This window comes from Malurus melanocephalus, unplaced genomic scaffold, assembly GCF_030028575.1.
Source record: "Malurus melanocephalus ecotype Western Australia unplaced genomic scaffold, MMel_1.1 scaffold_92, whole genome shotgun sequence".
Taxonomy (NCBI): Eukaryota; Metazoa; Chordata; class Aves; order Passeriformes; family Maluridae; genus Malurus; species Malurus melanocephalus.
The window spans coordinates 840,332-860,271 of record NW_026623324.1 but is presented as its reverse complement, the minus strand read 5'-3'; the positions used below and the strand labels follow the sequence as shown (position 1 = coordinate 860,271).

General features: G+C 37.6%; 1 protein-coding gene across 1 annotated transcript in view; it reads right to left on the bottom strand.

Annotated features, from left to right (window-relative positions):
* Positions 1 to 19,940, bottom strand: part of DISC1 (DISC1 scaffold protein) — a 180,511-nt gene that overhangs the window by 69,057 nt on the left and 91,514 nt on the right. The window contains exon 9 of the mRNA XM_057368434.1: positions 17,104 to 17,292. Within this exon, the coding sequence (XP_057224417.1) occupies positions 17,104 to 17,292 (189 nt within the window). The remainder of the gene's footprint in view (positions 1 to 17,103; positions 17,293 to 19,940) is intronic.

Below are 19,940 nucleotides of genomic sequence, written 5' to 3'. Positions count from 1 at the left end.
AATAGGTATAGAGTACATATATCGTTATTCCATTATGCAGAATTGGAGTTTCAAACACTKGTGTGGTATGCTCCTAGGACATTTCAAGAGTCCACTATAAACGTGATTAACAATGTTAAACTCAGTCACCTCGCTTYAGCAGCACATATGAGGTCTGTGAGCACAGCTGTTTGCAACACTTTCCTGCCCCATTATGTAAGTTGGTCTTCTTTTGGAAGAAGACCAACTTACATAATGGGGCAGGAACTTTTGTAAACGCAACTCAAACAAAATTTTGAGTTTGTAATGCATCCTCCTCCATGTGAAACAGTTCCAGCTCTTCCATACTGCACTACTGCTCGAAAAAAAATACCATCAGTAAAGGAGTCAACATAATAACCTCATTTGAATGGTCATTTTTTCCCTTGTTAAATCCTCAAGTGTTTTGAATACAGCGCCAGGGTATAATAGAACGTGAATAAGTAATGAAAGATWAAGATGTGGATTTAAATAAAATATCCCCTATTACCATGCTTAATTCTTATCTATTGTTGAAACGACAGCCATCTGGAACATTACAGCAAGGTGCACATTCAAGAAGAGCCCAGACAGAACAAAGTGCAATTCAAAACCCACAACAACAGCCTTAAATCAAGTTTTAAGGGGACACCTGGCTACCAAGAAATGYTCCAGCCGTGCCGGCTTATCTGACTGCGAGGCTGCATTGTGCCGCAGGGCGCAGGGCCGGTGATGCGGTCGGATGGGGCGGGAKGGAGCCGTGGGGGTGTCCGGACACCGGGACTCTCTCCCGCGCCAATGCCGCCCCCTCGCGCTGCCCGGCCGGCATCCCAAAGGCATGGCCGCTTTAATTGCTGATTAATTACAGCCTTTCACTAAGGGCAAAAGGAACATTSCGAGGTAGTATAAATGGTATCATGTGGGAAATACAGCATATTGGGAAAAAAAAAAAAAAAAAAGCTTTCTTTTTGTTTAAAGTAAAATCTGGTATTTGCTGCCTTAATGTGTACAGAGTTTGCCCCTCACGGTGCAAACCCTGCGGTAAGGCACTTCTCTTGTGCATGAGAATGAGGACACAACCCACATACCAAACGAAATGCAGCAAACATGAGGTTTATCTCCAAATTAAATCATTCTAGAATATACTTTCTGTTGACATTAATTCTTTCCCAAGCGAGACTRGCCAATAATGTTAAAATACCTTCAATTATATTTATGTGATATTTGTAAGAATATCAAACTTTTAAATTGATCCAATTCAGAAATAATGGAAACAGTAGTGCAGAGTGGCTGTTGAGTGCAAGCAATAAATCATACAAATTGCATAATTATAACTTTCATGACTCCAGAGACAGTTTGCACTAGGAAAGGCAATGCATGAAAAAACAGGATGATTTTTATAACCCCTAAAAGGAGAATACTCTAGTACAGTAGTCAGGACACAGAGGCATTAGCACAGTGTCTCCTCAAGAGCACATTCCACTGCTGGGGACCCACCAGCCCCTTTCAGCAGATCAGAGGTACTGGAGAGGTGGATTCACATCCAAGACACAGAAGAAAATGAATCCTGATAGTGCACACTGAGCTAGTGCTGGGCTACTGATCTGTCATTTGTGCTTTAAGAGGAGAGGTAGGGAAGGGGAAATTTAACTCACCTGATTCCAGAGGTTTGCAAGGGGAGGAGACTTAAGATTTGCTTTCGGCTGAAGTAAACATTTCATACACTACCAAATCAAAAGCTTCTTCCAATCTTCAACACCTTTTCTTCAAATACATCCTTGGGTTTTGTGCCTTCCCCCTGCCATCACTTAAATACTTCCACTGAAGCTTTCCTTTTTTTTTACCCTCTCTCCCAATTCTCCAGTTCATTAGATAAAAGAAAAACAGTATCCTAACAGTATCCAAATCACAGCTGTTCCCTAAGGACAAGGGAGGAACAGCCCCTTTCCTTCTTTCCTCATTGCAAAGTGATTTTACTACCAGTCCCAAGTGCCACAGCCGTGCTCTGCCAGACAGGGTGCTCTCCACTAATKCCAGCACAAAGCAAGTGGCAAAGAGTGACCTAGCACAAGGCTTCTCACAGTACTCAGTGAAGCTGTTGGAGCTGATGGTACAAGACTTCAGTGAATGCTACAACAGTTTCACTTAATCTTACTTTCTCACTCCCAGCAAATTGCTCCCATTTTCCAACCAATTTACAGCCCACATTCCTACTCTGCTGTTAYAACTGTTTACAGTAAATCAGATTTGCCTGTGATTGTTGAAGCAATAACTCTCAACAACGAGGGCAGCAGGAACATATTTCAATCTAATAAAATAAATTATGGCAGATTAAGTTCTCTTTTAAAGAATGTCTTATCAAAACCTACAGAAAGACTGTCATTTCATAGAGGCAAGGGGATRGTTGCCAAAGCTGGGAAGAGTTAAAGATTCTGCTGTCACTCACACACAGTGTGCCAAAACAACAAAAATAATGTGTGAAAAAAGCAATCACCTACAGTTGAAATGGGGAACAAAAGCTAAATGAGTTTTTCCTGTGCTAGTGACCCTTGAATGAAAGACAGTCAGGTAACTTTTYTTACCTAACCTCTTATTACAGAGTTATTCTTGGACAGCAACTCTTSTGTTACTATGCCTTTTACCTATTTTCTAACTTTAAAGGCTCACAGTACTCAAACTATTCACTGAAGAATACCCTATGTGCTGAAGAACAATTCATCATTAAACAATCATTTTAAGTAGGCCATTTCCAGAAATCTGTCTTTTTGCCTTTTTAAACTTTATAGCTCATGTAATTTCCAGACATATTTTAGGTACACAAGTTTATCACCAGTCCTACTGTTCAACAGAAAAACAACATGGAAGAAATAAAGACAGACAAATAATAATTCCAATGCCAAGTAATCTTGGGCTATCTACTGCTTAATACAGGAAAAATTTCCCTCTGCCTTGAGAGCTTAGTGCTTCATCACAGCTCAACATGGACCTYTTTCCTAACAGGGAACTGAAAGAACAGATGGGAACCTGGAAAGCACTGCTGAAGGAAACACACATTTGCAGTGTGTGATGGCACAACTGAGCCAGGATTGCACCACCACAAACCCTTTAAGCACCCCACTGAACAAGCATAAGAGGCAGGGCAAGAAAAATACTGGGTTTGTGCTAAGGAAACTGTCCCACAGTGCACATCCCCCTGAGAGTGCAGAGAGTGTTGTCTCCAGCCTGGTTATCACTAGCAAGAGCACCTTACAGCAAGGGAGAGCAGGATTTTGATTGAAGGTACTTTTGATCACAGCATCTGCATATTCTGGGACAGGAAAAGGACCTGGCACTGCAGAGCACTACAGAGATGGGTCTCCTGTTGGAGAATTTCAGATAGATTGCATCTGGGACCGTGAAGGGAAACACCCTCTGTTCACACTGCCCAAATAGTAAAACACAGCCTAAAGGAATTTCTTGGGACACTGAGAAGTTGTACACACAGAAGAAAGAAACATAAATGGCTGCTCATTTGGATTATTCTCTTGCACTAAACATGCAGGCTGGAAAAAAACCTACTTGTCAGCAAGTATTGGCAATTTTTAGAGCAACCACACAACTACCATGTCATAAACCATGCAAGCAGAAAGAAAAATCCTTAACTCCAGTTTGCTACATGTGGATTGAAAAAAGGCTCCATATTATTTAAAAAGAAGTAGTGTTAAGCACTACTTAATTGGGAAAGCTCAGTTAAACTGGTCAAAAACAAAGATAACAAAAAYAATTTAGAGAAGAGAAAACGAAATTAATAGCGAAGTAGACCCATACAATTTAAGTCAGGAACATTTTGCATTAGAAAAGCTATCAGAAATGGAAGAGCAGCATAATAAACGAAATTAAATCATTTCACACATACACAGATACAAATAAAAAATACAGAAAATTCGAAARGTTTGAACAGATATGAGGAAAGGTAAAAAAGAAATAAAGGAAAGCTACAAGTCAACTGGACTTAAAAAACTGAAGGCTTACTACGAAAGTAAACATATAACAAGYGTAAAAAGGTTAAGGGGAAAGAAAATGAAAAGCTGTAAACAAATTAATGCTCAGGTTTTAGAGGTTTAAACTTTTTTTACTGCAGAGATGTCTTGCATTTATCAGAGATGGAGAAGTATTAAAATACACTCTTTGCAGAATGCTTAATGATAGACAAAGAGTATAAACATAGAGAGTGACAACGATGACAGACTCTGGGGGYTGAGAACATTTAAAACAGCTCCCAAAACCCCAGAGAATTTTAAGAGACAGAGATTTCCTAACTTCTTTATATTTCTTTGAAAGGCATTAGAGGAGGCCAGGTACATTRCAGGGGGATGCTACAGAAGCAGAACTAAACTAATAAATGTGTACCCTGATGGTTCTCRGTTGCAGTTCAGCATTTTAGCACTGTGACAAAGTATTCTAACACAGGAAAAGATCCTGCTGCCTGGCTACTTTAGCCTGCAAAACTGTGAATACATCTTCCACTTAGACCGGTGAATATTGGTTTTCAAGGTCAGGCAGACAGCTGTAAAATGCTCTATGCTTTTAGAGTCCTGTGTTTTCCTGTGGTCTCCATTTCCCCAACCAATCCATTCACACACCACATAAGTAACCTCAGCAGGGGTCACCACGAAAGGCAAAATGCAAGCAGCATAAGAATGAGGAAACACCTGCACAATACTGGGCCTTGGAGGAACTGAGTCAGAGAAGGTTTCTGTATGGATTCTTGTTTTAAGAATAAATAAATCAGGTAGAAAATGTGGTCTTGGTGAACTGTGCACTGTCCTGGAAAAGGTGTGAAATTGTGCTCCTTATGATTAGGAGCTCAGACAGGCAGGACTTCAATGATTTATTGAATTGTGAGAAAAAAAAAATCATATAGCATAAGATGAAGATGAAAATAAACCCTGCAGAGATCAAAAAGTACTGGAGTTAGTAAATTWAAAATTAAAGAAAAAAGCAGTAAGGAAGAGAACCAGGCATTACTGCACAACCCAATGAATTTGTACACTAATAGAAAATGTTACCATTCTGCATTGGGTTTTATTACTCTAAAAAAATGCCAAGGTAGGAATAGCTTCTCTAGTTATCATTCTATCRATAAAACAACAGTTCCAAAACACAAATCTAACCGAAATTATTGCTTTTGATGATCCTGTTCATCTGCAAAACACAGTCAGTACAATCTCTCTCTGAATAAATTCCAGTCGGAATTATATATAAAAAAACCCTTATTTTCTGGGAATTTACAACAAAATCTTTGCTGAACTCTGGCAAAACGTAATTGTCCTGTCAGTTAAAAGGTTTTTTTTTAAAAAAATCTTAAGTTGTCAGTGTCAATTACTAGCCATTAGAAATGATCACTTCTGTTTTTGTCTATCACCATAAATATGTTTCTACCATCAAACTCTGGTCTCTGAGCAGGTAGCTGCAGTCCACCACCAAAGGATCTGACTTCTGTTCTTTAAACTGAACAAAGATGGCTCATATCTGCAACTGGTTTTAACCAGCCTCATTGGCAAAAACTTGGGATACATGGGCTTTGTTTTTCATTTTCCTCTGGTCTATARTCCATGCTGCAGATAAGTTGCAGGCAAATTCTTTTTGAGTATTGGCCAATTTGCTTATGAAGCATACTTGGACTACAATACTGACACACCATCCATGCTTTTTTGGGCTGGCAAAAGACTAAGCTAAGTACTTGCCAGAAACTGTMAAAAGCTCAGTTCAGCACTACGAAGCTGCTGGAATTGTTGTGTCCCTGTCTAGAATTTTGTTATATTGAAGTTTTCTCCAGATTGTCATTACTTAGCACATAAGCTGAAAGGATATGGAGAAAWAGAGACCTAATCTAATAAATATCCAGATCTGTGTTTCTGCATCGCAATCTAACATACTAAAAAGGACAACATCATTTTTGATCTTTCAGCCAGTGTCTATGGCTTATTCAGAAGGCATGTCTCCCACTGGAATTAATATCCTCCCACCTAAGGATGTGGCTGACCACTACATGAGCTAATGAACAAYGGTATGTTACACCAGAACTCACACGGTGTTTTTCATAGTTACTGAATAGAAGTGAATAAAATTCACACTGGGGTTTCAACATTTTTCTGCTGGCACAGGCAACAAGATGTTACAAGATGTAACAAATGTTACAGGTGATTCTGTTGAAAATGCCATGTTGCAAATGATCTGAGTTGTAAAAAAAATATTTTTCTCCTAATTACAGAGAAATAATATCCTAAAATAATAAATTAACTGTAAATGTCAAAGGACTATGAGTTCACAGAACTTGAATCAATAACAATTAGCTTTTAGCTGAAACACTCAAAATAAAACACCTGATTCTTCTTCAGTAGACAAGGACTACCAACTTCAAAATATATCGTTTTTTGATAAAGCTGAAGAAGGTTCCTAGTTAAAAGAACCAAGTCCTGCTCTTTCTTATGTGGACAGCACTTTCATCAAAGTAAAATGACCTGCATACAAGCAGCTCAGATCAGAAACAGSTGCTGCAGCTTTAGCATGGAGAATGCCAGAGGTGAAACCCTGAACTCTGCTGAAACTGGAGGGAAAACTCTTACTGGTATTAATGGATCAGAATTTCTGCCTCCATGTATTTTCAAAATTCTCACTCCAACAAAACATTCAAAGTCAAGAATATGAAAGATCTAAAATAACTGCTGTCTTCGGTAGGATTTAACATTTTCCAGAGGTTCTTAAAGTCAACCATACAAGGAGACATGGCAGGTGCCTATTTGCTTTACTCTGTCATGGAGCACAGATAATTCTTCTCTGTACAATGTTTTAGAACACAGGAACTGGGAAAAAAAATAGTTGATAAAATGTTACTATGACTTCTGATCCAGATACAGTATTGTTTATCTGCACAAAAATACACACAGTTTCAGCCTGTCATTTCCAGCTCACATTGTTAATTGCATTTCAATGCAACTCACTAGATAAGAGGTATAATCCAGCCAAAAGCATATAAAGGTTGCAGTCCAAATTATGCAAGGTGTCTTGCAGCTGATAATTCCAACAGGTAATGAACTGTTTAATCTTAGGCAGCTTGGCAAACATGCCTGTTTATCTTTACCCAAGCCTCCAACATGCACATCAAACCAAAGAGATCTCCCACAAATATGACTGAATCTTCTTTTCAGCTAGCATCAAAGTTTTAATTGTATTCTGTCTACTACAATATTTTTGCATAAAGAAAGAAACTAGGTTCAAACACAACAACAAAAAAAGCTGTGTTTCATATCCAGTTCGATGTATTTCTTACATCACTTACATGCTCTCAGCCAATCAGTAGATATCTGGCAGGCCAGAAACAATAATCACAAGCACATGGGCCACAGATTCTTTGCAATTAAAGATGACAAAATCCCCACCTTCTACAAGGAAACTGTGGCCCAAATCAACTGAAACATCAGCAAAACTGCCTCTGTTCCCGCTCAGGTAAGAAGAGAAATCAAACTGAAGGACAAGTCCTAACTCCAGGGATTAGAAATTCCTTGGTTTTCTGCCTTTTGCTCCAGTTTATATCTCCAAGGACAGAGAAAGAAAATTCTTGGGTGAAAACTTTCAGTTCCTGAACCGGAGATGGAAGGTACTTAACTCTGCTCTAAATAATAAGATTTCCATTGCCTCAGAGTAATCAGTTAGGATTTAATGGAAGAACAGAAAAAGACTAAAAGCTTAGAGAAGATGTAAATACATTTTCCTCAGGGAATCAAAGTCAGAACAAATAATCTCTCTTTCTTTCATTTAAATTCTCTGTATTTCTACTTGTCCATCTTGGTAAAAGGTATCAATAGGAAGAGGTTTTCTATTATAAAGCCTTCTTGAGCATAATATATGTAGCATTAAAATAATATTAGGGACAAAACCCAGCTCTTCTAGAAAGAATTAGAATTTCAGTAGGCTTATTCTGGATTTATCATCAGGTATTATACCTCCCCCAYCTTTTGATAAATATTATCCATCACTCCAGACTTCTGCATATTTGTGGGTATAAAACATGCTTGGAAACTGGGGTGATTGAAATAACAAACTATACAGCAGACAGTTAATATCATTCACTTTAAATATATAATTATTAMGTGAAAACTCAGTCAAGGTTGATAATGTCCCTATTTTACAATATTTTTCACATAAACCTTCCTTTAGCTTGTATCATTACCACTGTATTTGCAAATACCTCAAAGAAAACCTTAAACCAACAAAARCAAGAAAGAATGAAGCAGAAACGACTCTGCATCTGACAACCAACAGGAACAAAAACTGGAGGAAAAAACCTTGYATTTCATGAGGGCCATCTTGTATTCCAAATGGAATGGTATCTCAGGGGTTTATTTTCTTAGGTGCACATACTTTTAAATGCTGTATCTGAATATTGCCAGTCAATATCAAAACACAGATGAAAAGTAATGTCTGAGAAAAATAAATATCGGTCAGTGAGGTGAGCTTACCATCAACGTAAGGAGGTATAATTCTTCACAAATTTCATGTATTTATGCAAGCATAAAATAAGATTTTTAYACTGTAACTTGAGAACACTGTCAAACTCTAAAATGAAAACTTTTGGGTGGAAATGTATTAAAGTGCTAAGATTTTGAAAAATATATGCAATTAAAAGGTTAAACATTATCCTCACACTCTGATTCTGCTATAGTATACTCCTCTTCTAGCACATCAATTTTATGTTAGGGATCCCAAATGACCTAAACCAACATTTTCTTGCTTACAGCTAAAAAAATCAAATAAAATCTGAAACATTAACTGAATATAAAATGTTGTAYTATTTTTATCTTCAATCTGCAGAAAGTCTGAATATTTGAAAGGATAACTGCCTGAGATTTCACTGCTTTCACTGAAGTACTACTTAAAAACAAATTGACACGATTTATTAAATATTCTATCCTTCTCAATACTTATCCTCAAGAGAAACTAAATGAGGCAAAGTATCCTAAAGAGCCCCTGCACATTCCTGGGACCTGAAAATACCATGCCATGTTAATATAACTCGAACAACGTAAAAAAAAAAAAAAATTAAAACCATGCTGTATGACACAGAGAATAAAAACCAAAATGAACGTAACTTAAAACAAAGAAACCTGAGAATGTTAGGCTGTTCATTGACTTTTTCAATAAAACTTCAAGTTTTTAAGAGACCAAACACCATTTTCGTATTTACACCCTATTAATGTTTCAGGATCAAGCTGTCAGATACGCATTTTAATCCCATCCAAAATGTCCTGGCAAATACTTACAAGGCAGAACCTATTTGAAATGGCAAAATGAACAGAATCACAAAATCAATTCCCTGAGTGCCTCCATTACTTCATCTGTGAGACAAGGAAAGCAGTATTTCCCTTTCTTTGAAAATTAATTTGATCCTATCTGCTAAGTGTCACTACATGTCACCACTTTTCTTGGTCCTCTTCTGAGCTCCCACCACCCAACACAGAGACCCTTCTGCCTGCCTCCGACCAACTCCAGTTATATTCAGCATCYTTCTGACAAAACTGGAATTCTCTTAATGTTACATGTAGAAACAGCAGGTGTATACTATCAGGAAGAAAGTTACAAATTTCCTAGCATGATATACTCAAACTCCAGAAGGGGCAAACTAAAGAATGTTTGTCGGCTGTCACTAGGGCTAGTGTCATGCTAAAGGAGTTTGAATTGCATATGGGAACCTGCTCCACCTGACCAATGAACAGAAGACACTATTTTTCCTCTCTTTTTCTCAATCTTAGCTTTCTGGCATCTCAGCATCTCATTCTTTGTGAAACCAGCTATAGTAATAAAGAAAAAAAAATTGTGAAAGTTTAATCTGAGCCCAGTACCTCAGAAGATGCAGCTGCAGAACCAGAATCAAATGAAGAATGATTAAAATTGGTAGTATGCATTTCCACATTTATTCCAAATTTAACTCATTTGTGTTGCTTCTTCCTACTTATTCTGTTGCATCGCTGTCAGCTGAAGAAGCTGAACTAAAAAGCAGAGCAATGCAGAAACCTAGAGCAGAGACAGCAAACCAGAATAATTTGGTATGACGCCCACTCCAAAAGTTTAATGCACCGTGTATATAGCTGGCAACAGCATTTCAGATGCAAAAGAATAAATTGCCTGGAATGCTCTCAGAACTTTCTGTTTGCTTGTTTGCCGGCACACCAGCACAACAAAGTGTCCTCGCTGCATTATGTGGAGGGGGGTGAGGTTGCCCATCTCCCACTGCAGCAGAWAGCTGTTCAGCAACACTTCTCACCACTAGATTGCACTACCATGATTCCAACAGAACCACTCTATATTTCCATGGCCTTAAAGTTACAAAACCTTGATGTCTCTATGCTTCTCCTAGTTAAGGAGATAGTAAATTAACATAATTTTCCCTGAAGAGAGTCAGCATAAAACTYCAGACCAAGCTCTATTCCTTGCACCTGATAGATAACCACCTCCATGACTGCAGCATCAGTATTGGGTCATTTTGGGAGTTATTAKTCTGTGTGTAATTACCTCATACTGCTGTCTAAAAAGTATTACACAAGTATATAAAACATTTCAATAAAGTATTGCCATCGGATCTTGGAAGAAAGAGATAGAAGAGAAACTTACCTTTGAGCATCAACAGAGACATACACTGACCAAAACACCTCTACAGATATTGGTGGGCTTTGAGCCAAGCTGCTTTGTCAGTTCAAGCTGCCTGAATATTTCATATTTTCTGCATTACAGGTATTTGCATCTAATTATCCAGAATGGYCAGATTAAACTTAATACCTCCATTGCATTTAGACAGACTAAACCTCTATATTCCAAGTGAAAACCAAAGTATTTTACATATTTAAATGAACAACACCAGACAAGATGACCTTTATAATCACCATTATAAGAAACACAATTACAAGTGACTCAAGACATATGGCAAACTTAATTATGCTTCAACATAGTGGATTCCAATCTTTTCAATCCTGACAAAAATTGATGTTTAAAATAAAAATGTATTTGAGATTTTAGTTGCWGGAAATGCCTAGCAGAATTCACTTTTTTTATATTACTAAATTCTACTGATAGTATTTATCAAAAAGGCAATTCCACAACACAAAAAAAAACCCTTTCAATTACTTATAATTAAATATTATTTAACAAAGATGATGTGGATGATTTTKTGGAAGTATGACATGGAATGAAAACCATTAGTCTGAATTTGATCCTCAAAGCATGGTGAAAATTTGATATGCAGTTAAAACCATTACAACCATAAGACCAAAAGATGTGTATGTGTACACTTAACCTGTGAGATCCCAAGTGCTTTAAAATGAGCCAAGAAAATGAGGCCCACGCTCACAATCAGTGAAACACAAGCAAGCACAGAATAAGCATAACAGTGCAAGTCCATGCAAATGCAGAAACATCAATTTTTCAAATGTAACAGCAGAGAGAATACGAATGAGCAGAGGGTAATTACTCAGTCTCTATTTGCCCAAGACAACWGAAAAGGAGCTCTGCAAGACTGGACTACTTGGGGGTTTTGTTGTTTTATCCTTTTGTTTTCTTATGTGGGCATGCCTTTTCCATGCTGACCAACAGAAAGCTGCCAAGTGCTACTTTGGAGCATCAGCTGGATATCATCTTGGAGTAAAGGATGCTACCAGCTGCACTGCCAATCCCATCCCTGCACCACCACCGAGGGTTTCACACCTTCTGTGAAAGCCAAACCTGGCAGAACCCCTATTTAAGAGATGGCCACATACATAAGCAATAAGCTGTTCCATTTCACCACTCACTTTAATGACAACAAGCATTTCACACAGGTGTGACACACAGAACATAAGGACCTCGCACAAATTAGAAGTGGACACACAATGAGACTCAGAGCAGCTTCTTTCTCACAGAAGCCCATCTGTTCCACACTGTGTTGTTTCTCCTTTAATGATTTYTTTAAACAGAAGCAATCAAAAGGTTCAGATCCTCAGTTTAGAATCAGATAATTGCTCAGACACAGGATGAACTATAGAAACAATATGGAAAGCCTATTTGGTTCAGATAAACTAGCACTGAGAAGGACATTAAAAAACCACCTGAAAAATCAGTAAAGCAAAACATGGAATCCTTTTGGTTATGTCATAAGCACAAGGGTTATGTCATACTTAGTTGGYATTCTTTGCAATGATTAAAAGTGATGCAAATTGTGAATAACCTTTAGACATCTTTAAAAAGCGTTACAAAGACAAGTTACAAAGAGAGATAGAGAAGCTTTTGTATTACAGCTATTATTAAAAACAAAAACTTGAACAAACAAAAAATGTAGGCTTCCCAGTGCGAAGCACACTGCATGTGTTTCCATTATAAGACTTCCTGTGTTTCACCTATCAGAATAAAAATGTCTTTGAAAGAGAATAAAGATCTTTTGTAGCAAATGGTAATTAACAGTTTGATAAATCACATCATATACAGTTATATATGAAGCACAGAACCTTCTTTTCATAAATATTTCAGTATGCAATAGAAAGTATAACATTAATGTGGTTTCTGCTGTCCAYACCATAGTAAGTTTTAGAATAAATAATTTCATCCTCCGTAACAGTCAAATATGCAGCTTTTGGAAAAATGACTATAAAAAGAATAGCAGAATTTTTGTTATCCTTTGAAGTACATTCTGAACACATTTTATTCTTGAGTAGTATTCTTAAGCCAAAATATTGGGGTTTTTTAATAAAAAAAAAGCAGATTAAAAAGTGGACTCTGATTTTGCCCATGTGAGGTTTCTTTTCTGTTGAAAGGACAAAACACTTTGAGTTATTCTGTGCAAGCTTGCAGAGTGTGTGTATTGAACAAAAGAAAGTAAAACTGAGTGTTAAAGGAATTGCCAGGTTCCCAAGAAACCCGTCTGCTACATCTAGTTCATTGTTTAATAAATTTATTTTTTCAGTTCCAGAAAGCTTTATTGTACAAGAAGGCTGGTAARAACTTTAGGACTGGACTTACACAAGCAATTCCTAAGACAATAAAACACGATAAAAAAGGATGTSAAAAAGGGTTGAGTAGAGAGACTGAAATATCAGCCTTCATACAGCAGTTTGGGTGCAGTTTTTTAAAGAAGGGTTAAAATCTGTTTTCATGTGCATGAAAGCTTTTATTTTATATTTCCTCTGGAAATTAATTCCATATAAAAATTCTACTTAACATGACTTGGCAAGCACAACCTAGCAATTAAATCAGACAGCATGGTCCCCCCCTAGTTTTGTGTGTATATACATTACTCACAGGAGATGCTTTCCCAAAAGTGTAATAGGGGCAGWAAAATGCTGAGAGCAGCCAGMAAAAGAATTCAGCAGGTGAGGCACRAAAACGTCACCAGCAGTACTGGTGATGAGAAAACCACAACAGGAGGGCAGGTTTCACTTCCAGCCCTGGGTTACAAATGCCAGTCAGCCCAAGCTGGGATTTATAAGCACAATCCAACAGTTTTGGCAGACAGACAAGTAATTACCTTCCCTTGTCTGGAATACAAGTTTGCTTCCTTTGGGCTGTAAAGCAGKTCTCTTCCTTGCCCCAACAGAACTAGACAGGTTGGCTCAACAATCAARTACAAGACCTTCAGCAATTTTCCCAGAACCATCATGTCTTCGGCTGCGGTCCAGAAGAACATACAGCTCACACAGAATCACAGCACCACTTGATTTCACATGTTTATTGATTGCTTCAATAAAGATTGATGCTGGACCATCAACCAGGAAACTGTTTCACCACCATTTCAGGTAAAATTACATGACCTCTAAGTCACTTGCTTTCCTATCTGTAAAATGGCAATRAAAGTTGACCACTTTTATAGCAGCATTTTGACGGCCTCAGAAGTCAATGTCTAAAGGGCAAATTAGTACTATTCATCCTAAAATGCTAATACATAGTGTTACTTGTCAATGCTTCTATTATCCAACATGAAAAACATATTTTTGAGCATCTCTAAAAATACAAAAGGATTTTTTTGTCAAATTTCCTTTATAGGGAGCACTGACAGCTCTCAGTGCAGTAAGCCAAGCCTGATTTTTGCACTACATCTGCAATATCTTTTATACTTGGGCAGCTGGCACAGAGTGAGAAAATTCATTAACATGCTAATGATGTGTCCTATTTAAAATTCCAGCTCTGATTATTGTGTGATTAAGTCTCTTCCCTTGACGTCTGCTTCCTTATATCTGCATTACTGTGAAAAATCAACAATTATTAATGAAGTAAAAAATAGGTGACCAATTTATACACAAGAGAAAGACAAACATGTACACATATTTTAGCATTTAATTATTTTGTCTAATATTTTCCATACAAAATAGTATTATGTTCAGTAAAAAAAAAAAAAATCTAAGTAAGTTTTCAAGAAGCTCAGAGACACAAAACAATTCAAGTRCAAGATGACACAGAAATAGACATGTATAGGAATACTTGTGAAGATTATTACGTGCTATATAAAAAAAGAAAGCGGGRCTGCTGATGCAGGGAAAACAGAAAATTACGCCCTGGAAACCTTTCATAAGCAAGACTGGTGAGACAACATCTGTAGTTGATCTCCTCTCCCAAAGAAAAATGAAGGATGTCCTTTCTGCAAAGGACTTATAAATCCATTGACTTAGTCAAACTAAGATAAGCTTTTGAAGATGAAAATCATAGAATGGCTTGGGTTGGAAGGAACCTCAAAGATGATCTAGTTCCAATCCCCCTGCCATGGGCAGGGACACCTTTCACTAGACTAGGTKGTTCAAAATCCTGTCCCATCTCACCTTGAAACACTTACAGGGATGGGGAATCTGCAGCATCTCTGGGAAGTCTGTTCCAGTGCCTCACCTCCTCACAGTAAAGAGTTTGTCCCCAGCATCTGATCTAATCCCAGTTTGAAGCCATTCTCTCTTGTCCCAGCACCACATGAAGACCAAGGAACCTCTTCTTCTGCATTGCTTTCTGTAGCCCATGTGCAGTTTATTGACAGACACTATTTCACACCAGAGACAAAGCACATCACAAGTGTGCCATGGGGARGAATCACAGGAACATCCCGACAATCCCTAATGCCCAGCTCACATCAGGTTTTCTGTCTGCACTGACCTGGTGTACAGGTGGGGGCAGCAACACAGGAAAAAAAGGCAGAATTGCCTTTTTCTGCAACAACACAGCTTTTATTGCCATAAATGAAACACCAGGCTTAAGGCTGTGAACTAAGTCAGCTCAGCTACCCCAACCCAAATCACACCTTTCACAGTGCAGACAAAGCTGACACATTTATCTCCATTTATTTTAAACAACAGCAAAAACAAATGGTAACAAAATTGTATTCCAATGTCTTATTCTCTAAACGTGGAAGTGCTGTACAAAATAACACTGTTTGATAAAAGTGGCCTCTTTTCCTCAAGACACCATGTGCATACTGTTTTCCAGAGTCTACCTGAAGGCTTAAATTCAATTAAATGTGGTGGTATCAAACTCATGTTATCAAATATTTCCATTTGTTAAAGGAGAAAATAGGGTAGATCACATGTAAAGGGCTCACAGACAACAAAAAGGGAAGATCTTAGGTTACAATTTATATACTTATGTCTAGTATCCGCTTAATGGAGTTTCATTGTAACACAAGGATAAATTTCTCCTTATGCCTACAAAATCACAGTTAATTAAAAGAAAATCTACATAGCAAACACCCAGTATTTTGAAATTTATTGTCACAAATTGTAGGATAGGAGAGGCCAGGTCACAAAAAGTATCTCCTTATTAGCTATATAAATGCAAAAGGAGAAAAAATGSTATCTGTGAACTGATACCATTTCTGTTGCTTCAGCAAGAGTCTTGTACAGGYTTTATTTAAAACCCTGCTGAATTAAAACACAAATGAGAAGTACATGTGTATTATAGAAATTTTAATTGTCCTAGAAACAAAAGAGAAACAAAATGGACTGATAAGARGGTCACAAGCCTTTTCAACTTCCTTGAAAATCCAAGCAAAGAAGCTGCATTGCATGATGTGCACGTTGGGCTTGTATCACAATGCATTAAATTTGAGGAATCATTGTAAAAAATGTATGTAGATTCTTAAAAAGCAAGTTCTTTTCTATAAGTGTGTGCGTGTATTATTCTACGCATTTTTAAAACATTGTCTCAGATGTATCCAGTTGTCTACAAATCTTTTTAAGATAGCTCTGCTTATCTAGTAGCCTATGAAGAAACTTCATATGCTTCTAGAACAAATATCTTCCTCTCTTCACCCAACCTACTGCTTGTAAGATCCAAAAAGGAAACACATTTGAAAATCCTAGAGCTTTAAAGTAGCTCTCAGAATTACATTTAGTTGTTTAGAGCTAATTACAGTAATGGTACATTTTTAGTCAATCAAATATTACTCAGCCTTTTCATTTAAGCAAGMAGCAAGGCCATTTTATCTGCTTCARCTTCAGGAGTGAGTAGAGCAGACAAGAGAATAAGCCAGTTCTAGCAATGACCTTGCTATTTGATAATCTGTCAGTAGCTTTCCCAGTAACTGCAGACAAGCTCCCCAATTCCACCATGACACTGTAACCCAAGCACACTGCTCATAGTTGTGTGAGAGCAGCACTTGGCAAGCTGTTTAAACTCCCCCTCAAACACAAATTTCCTTGAGAACTCTTGCTTTCAGAATCAGGCATCCCCTCTACCTTGTACTTTCAGACCCATCACCAAATGTGTTATACAAGTACTAAACATGTTCCTATTGTCACAGCCAGATATATTCACTGCTCCTGCATAAAAGACTCCATGTTCCTCTGTTTATGATAAAAATGGGCTTAGAAAATGAAGGTTTTGAGAACTGGSCTAAGATAGATTTCAAAAACTGGTATATTGCTGGGGTACCCCTTGTCCCGCACAGCCTCCTCCATCTCCAGGGGAAACTGAGAGGATATTGAACATGCAACTTACCTAGGTCCTGGCCAAACTTTCCTCAGAACAATCGGAATGTTTTGTGAAATGCAGAACAATTCACCAAACCCAGCATGCCTCCAGGAGATCAGGACTGAGAAAAAAAGCTGTAACAATCGGTAAACTACTTACCAAAGGCAGTCTCTCCTAGTTCAAGTTCTTGTTTCAGTCTGGTGTAATCATCTTTAATTCTCTCTAATTTTCGTGTATTTCTGGCACTCAGAACCAACAGTTCATTGAGAAGTCCTTCCAGTCCCTCCTTCTCAGATGTTAGTGATCTTATTTCTTCTGCAAGATCCTTTGCAGTGCCAAAATTACTTCCTGCATTTTTTGCGGGGACAGGGGGAAGAAAGAGGAAAAAAAAGACAATGAAGTAGACACTTGCAACATCAGCAGCTTACATAGCAATCCTGGGAAATTCGGCAATTACGCTTCCCAATAGCAACTGAAAGACCAATTGGGAGAAACAAAGAAAAACTKCTTCTCAAGTATCCATTTCATTAATATTACAAGAATAATAATTGTAGCTGATTTAACCTTACACACACAGAAATGGTATTTTCTTTAATTATTGATAGAATTTACTTTTTTTTTCAGGAAACCTGTTCCTAAGGGTTCACACTTCAAATAATATAATGTAATTCATTGATCATTGCAGTGTGATCTGTCAGACCATTTTCTTCTTTAGAAGGATCCCTCAGCACTCAGTACATTTGAAATAGAGGCTGTCAACCTGCTAGACCCTGAAGTACTTCTGCCTTGAACAAAGAAGCCCTGTGCTGGTTTTTGTAAGCACCAGAAGGTTGTTTATAAGTGACACATTGCATTTCTTAAATGGCCTGCACCTCATGCAAAGACCATCGGGAGATGTTCTTCTCAGAAAACATATTCAGAAGTCACAACTCTCTGCTTCTGGATCTCCCTGAAGCGTGAAACATCACAGGCAGAACACCTCAGAAGTACCAACTCACGCTGCTCTGGAGATCTTTGAAAACATTTGGTTCCTTTGGATAGGGATCCGTCATCAAAAGTTCAACTCCCAAGTAGTTTAGAGCATAGCCTGGTAACATTTATCCACTTAACTGTTCTGAAAACAGCAGGAGAAAAATGTTTCCTTACTTCACAAAGAAGTCTTCCATAATAAATAGAAAATGAGAGTGACATACTCAACCATTAAATTACTTTCAAACAGCAGTAGAGTAACTGTTACAATGCTACATTTACATAGGTGTACCAGAATCTTTTGAATGATTGAGATACTTGTTTGGGGGTAAAAAAAATAAAAAAAAACACCCAAAGAATACACACAAAACCCCCCCAAACCTCACCACACCTCAATCTAGAGAATTCTTGATTAATAATTTCCATCCAGAATTGCCAAAAAAAAGAAAGAAGATCTCCAACACAAGACTTAAACTCTGATACCATTCTAAATTAGCAAAAAAATGTTGGTATGATTTAATAAGTAAAGGCTTCTAGTAAGTAAAGGCATTTAGAAGATTTAACCTTGAAGCAAATATTAGCATAAATCACACCCAGTCACAAAATGTCTCATCAGCTTCYGAAGTATGTACAATGACTTCAGACTCTGGAAATCCCTTTACAATRCCACCAGCATTACTCAGATGCAAGGGCTTCTTTCTGGTTTCATTTCAGCAATATAATAAACTGTTGCTTAGACACAGCAGATCAATTAAAAAGTTTCTTTTCAAATATTAAGACACAATCCAAACAACCAAATCCACATCAGATTATCGTTAATTATGGCATTACATCTTTTTGACCTGATGTCTTCAAAGCATTGGTRACAAAGTCTTAAAAGGGCACAGCTTGGCTGGTGTTCAGTTTCTTCAAGAAAAGGGAGCAAGAACGGGATGCAAGTATTTGCACTGGTCAGAAGAAGGCAAAGCACCACCAGCAGCTGCCAAGAGAGGTTCCATTCCCCCAGAATGTCACAGTGAACAGGAGCACTTCCACCAAATATGTACAAGCACTCTCCTGGAGCAAAGATGCTGTTGCAAACTCAARTGATCGTATGAGGGTAAGTGTGCTAAAGGCAGGGTGTACTTACCAAAATTTTGGAAAATAATTTATCAGTTAAGTGAGGTTTAAASAATGAACATTGCTAAGTATGGTAGTCTTGCTTTGCATTTAGGTTTTCAGYGTTTTTTTTAATCCTAAGGCTATGGTAGTTTCATTTGATCTCTTCCTCATTTAAAGCTGGCATTTTCTTGTTTCCTTTTAAAAGKTCAAAAGTCCCTTAGTTCTAATTCGCAGCTAAAACCCAATTTTCCACCTATTTTACAAAGAATTTTACAATTCAGTAACTATAAACATGCTTTACAAATAGGATCTTATGGCTTACCAGTACTATACTGGGAAACAACAGCACAAATTTTATTACCTTAATTTGTCATGTTTCCAAAGGGCAAAGCAAAAGATAAGTAAGACAAAATCACTGGGAAAATGGCAAATATTCAGGTGCTTCTAAGGCAAGAAGACTTAAATCCACCTTTATTCACATGAACTCATTCCAAGCACCAAAGCACAGGAGCCTTAATAAAACATGAGGGTGAGAAAATCTTCRTTAGAATCTGGAGCCTGTTCTTACATTTCAGAGGACAGCAAGGAAAAAGCAGATGAAAGTTTAATATATACTGAATGGATTGCAATTACCAGAGGAAAGTTTATATCAAAACTGAGGCTACAAGGAAATGGCATCAGATACATACCCAAAAACCAAGAAAACAGCCTACCTGATGCAGCTTCCCATGATAGCAAAAAAAGTCTGGAAGTCTGCAGTGAAAATTCAGAAGGGCATGCATCACAAGCACCATCGTCAATGAGCTCTGACTTCAATCACAGCAACTGAAGTAACTACTTTCTAAATGCCRTAAGAAGGTTGACTAAAAAATTAATATATAATCCATTGCTGCTAGCATGGAAAAACACGCCCTCCTGGTTTTTTT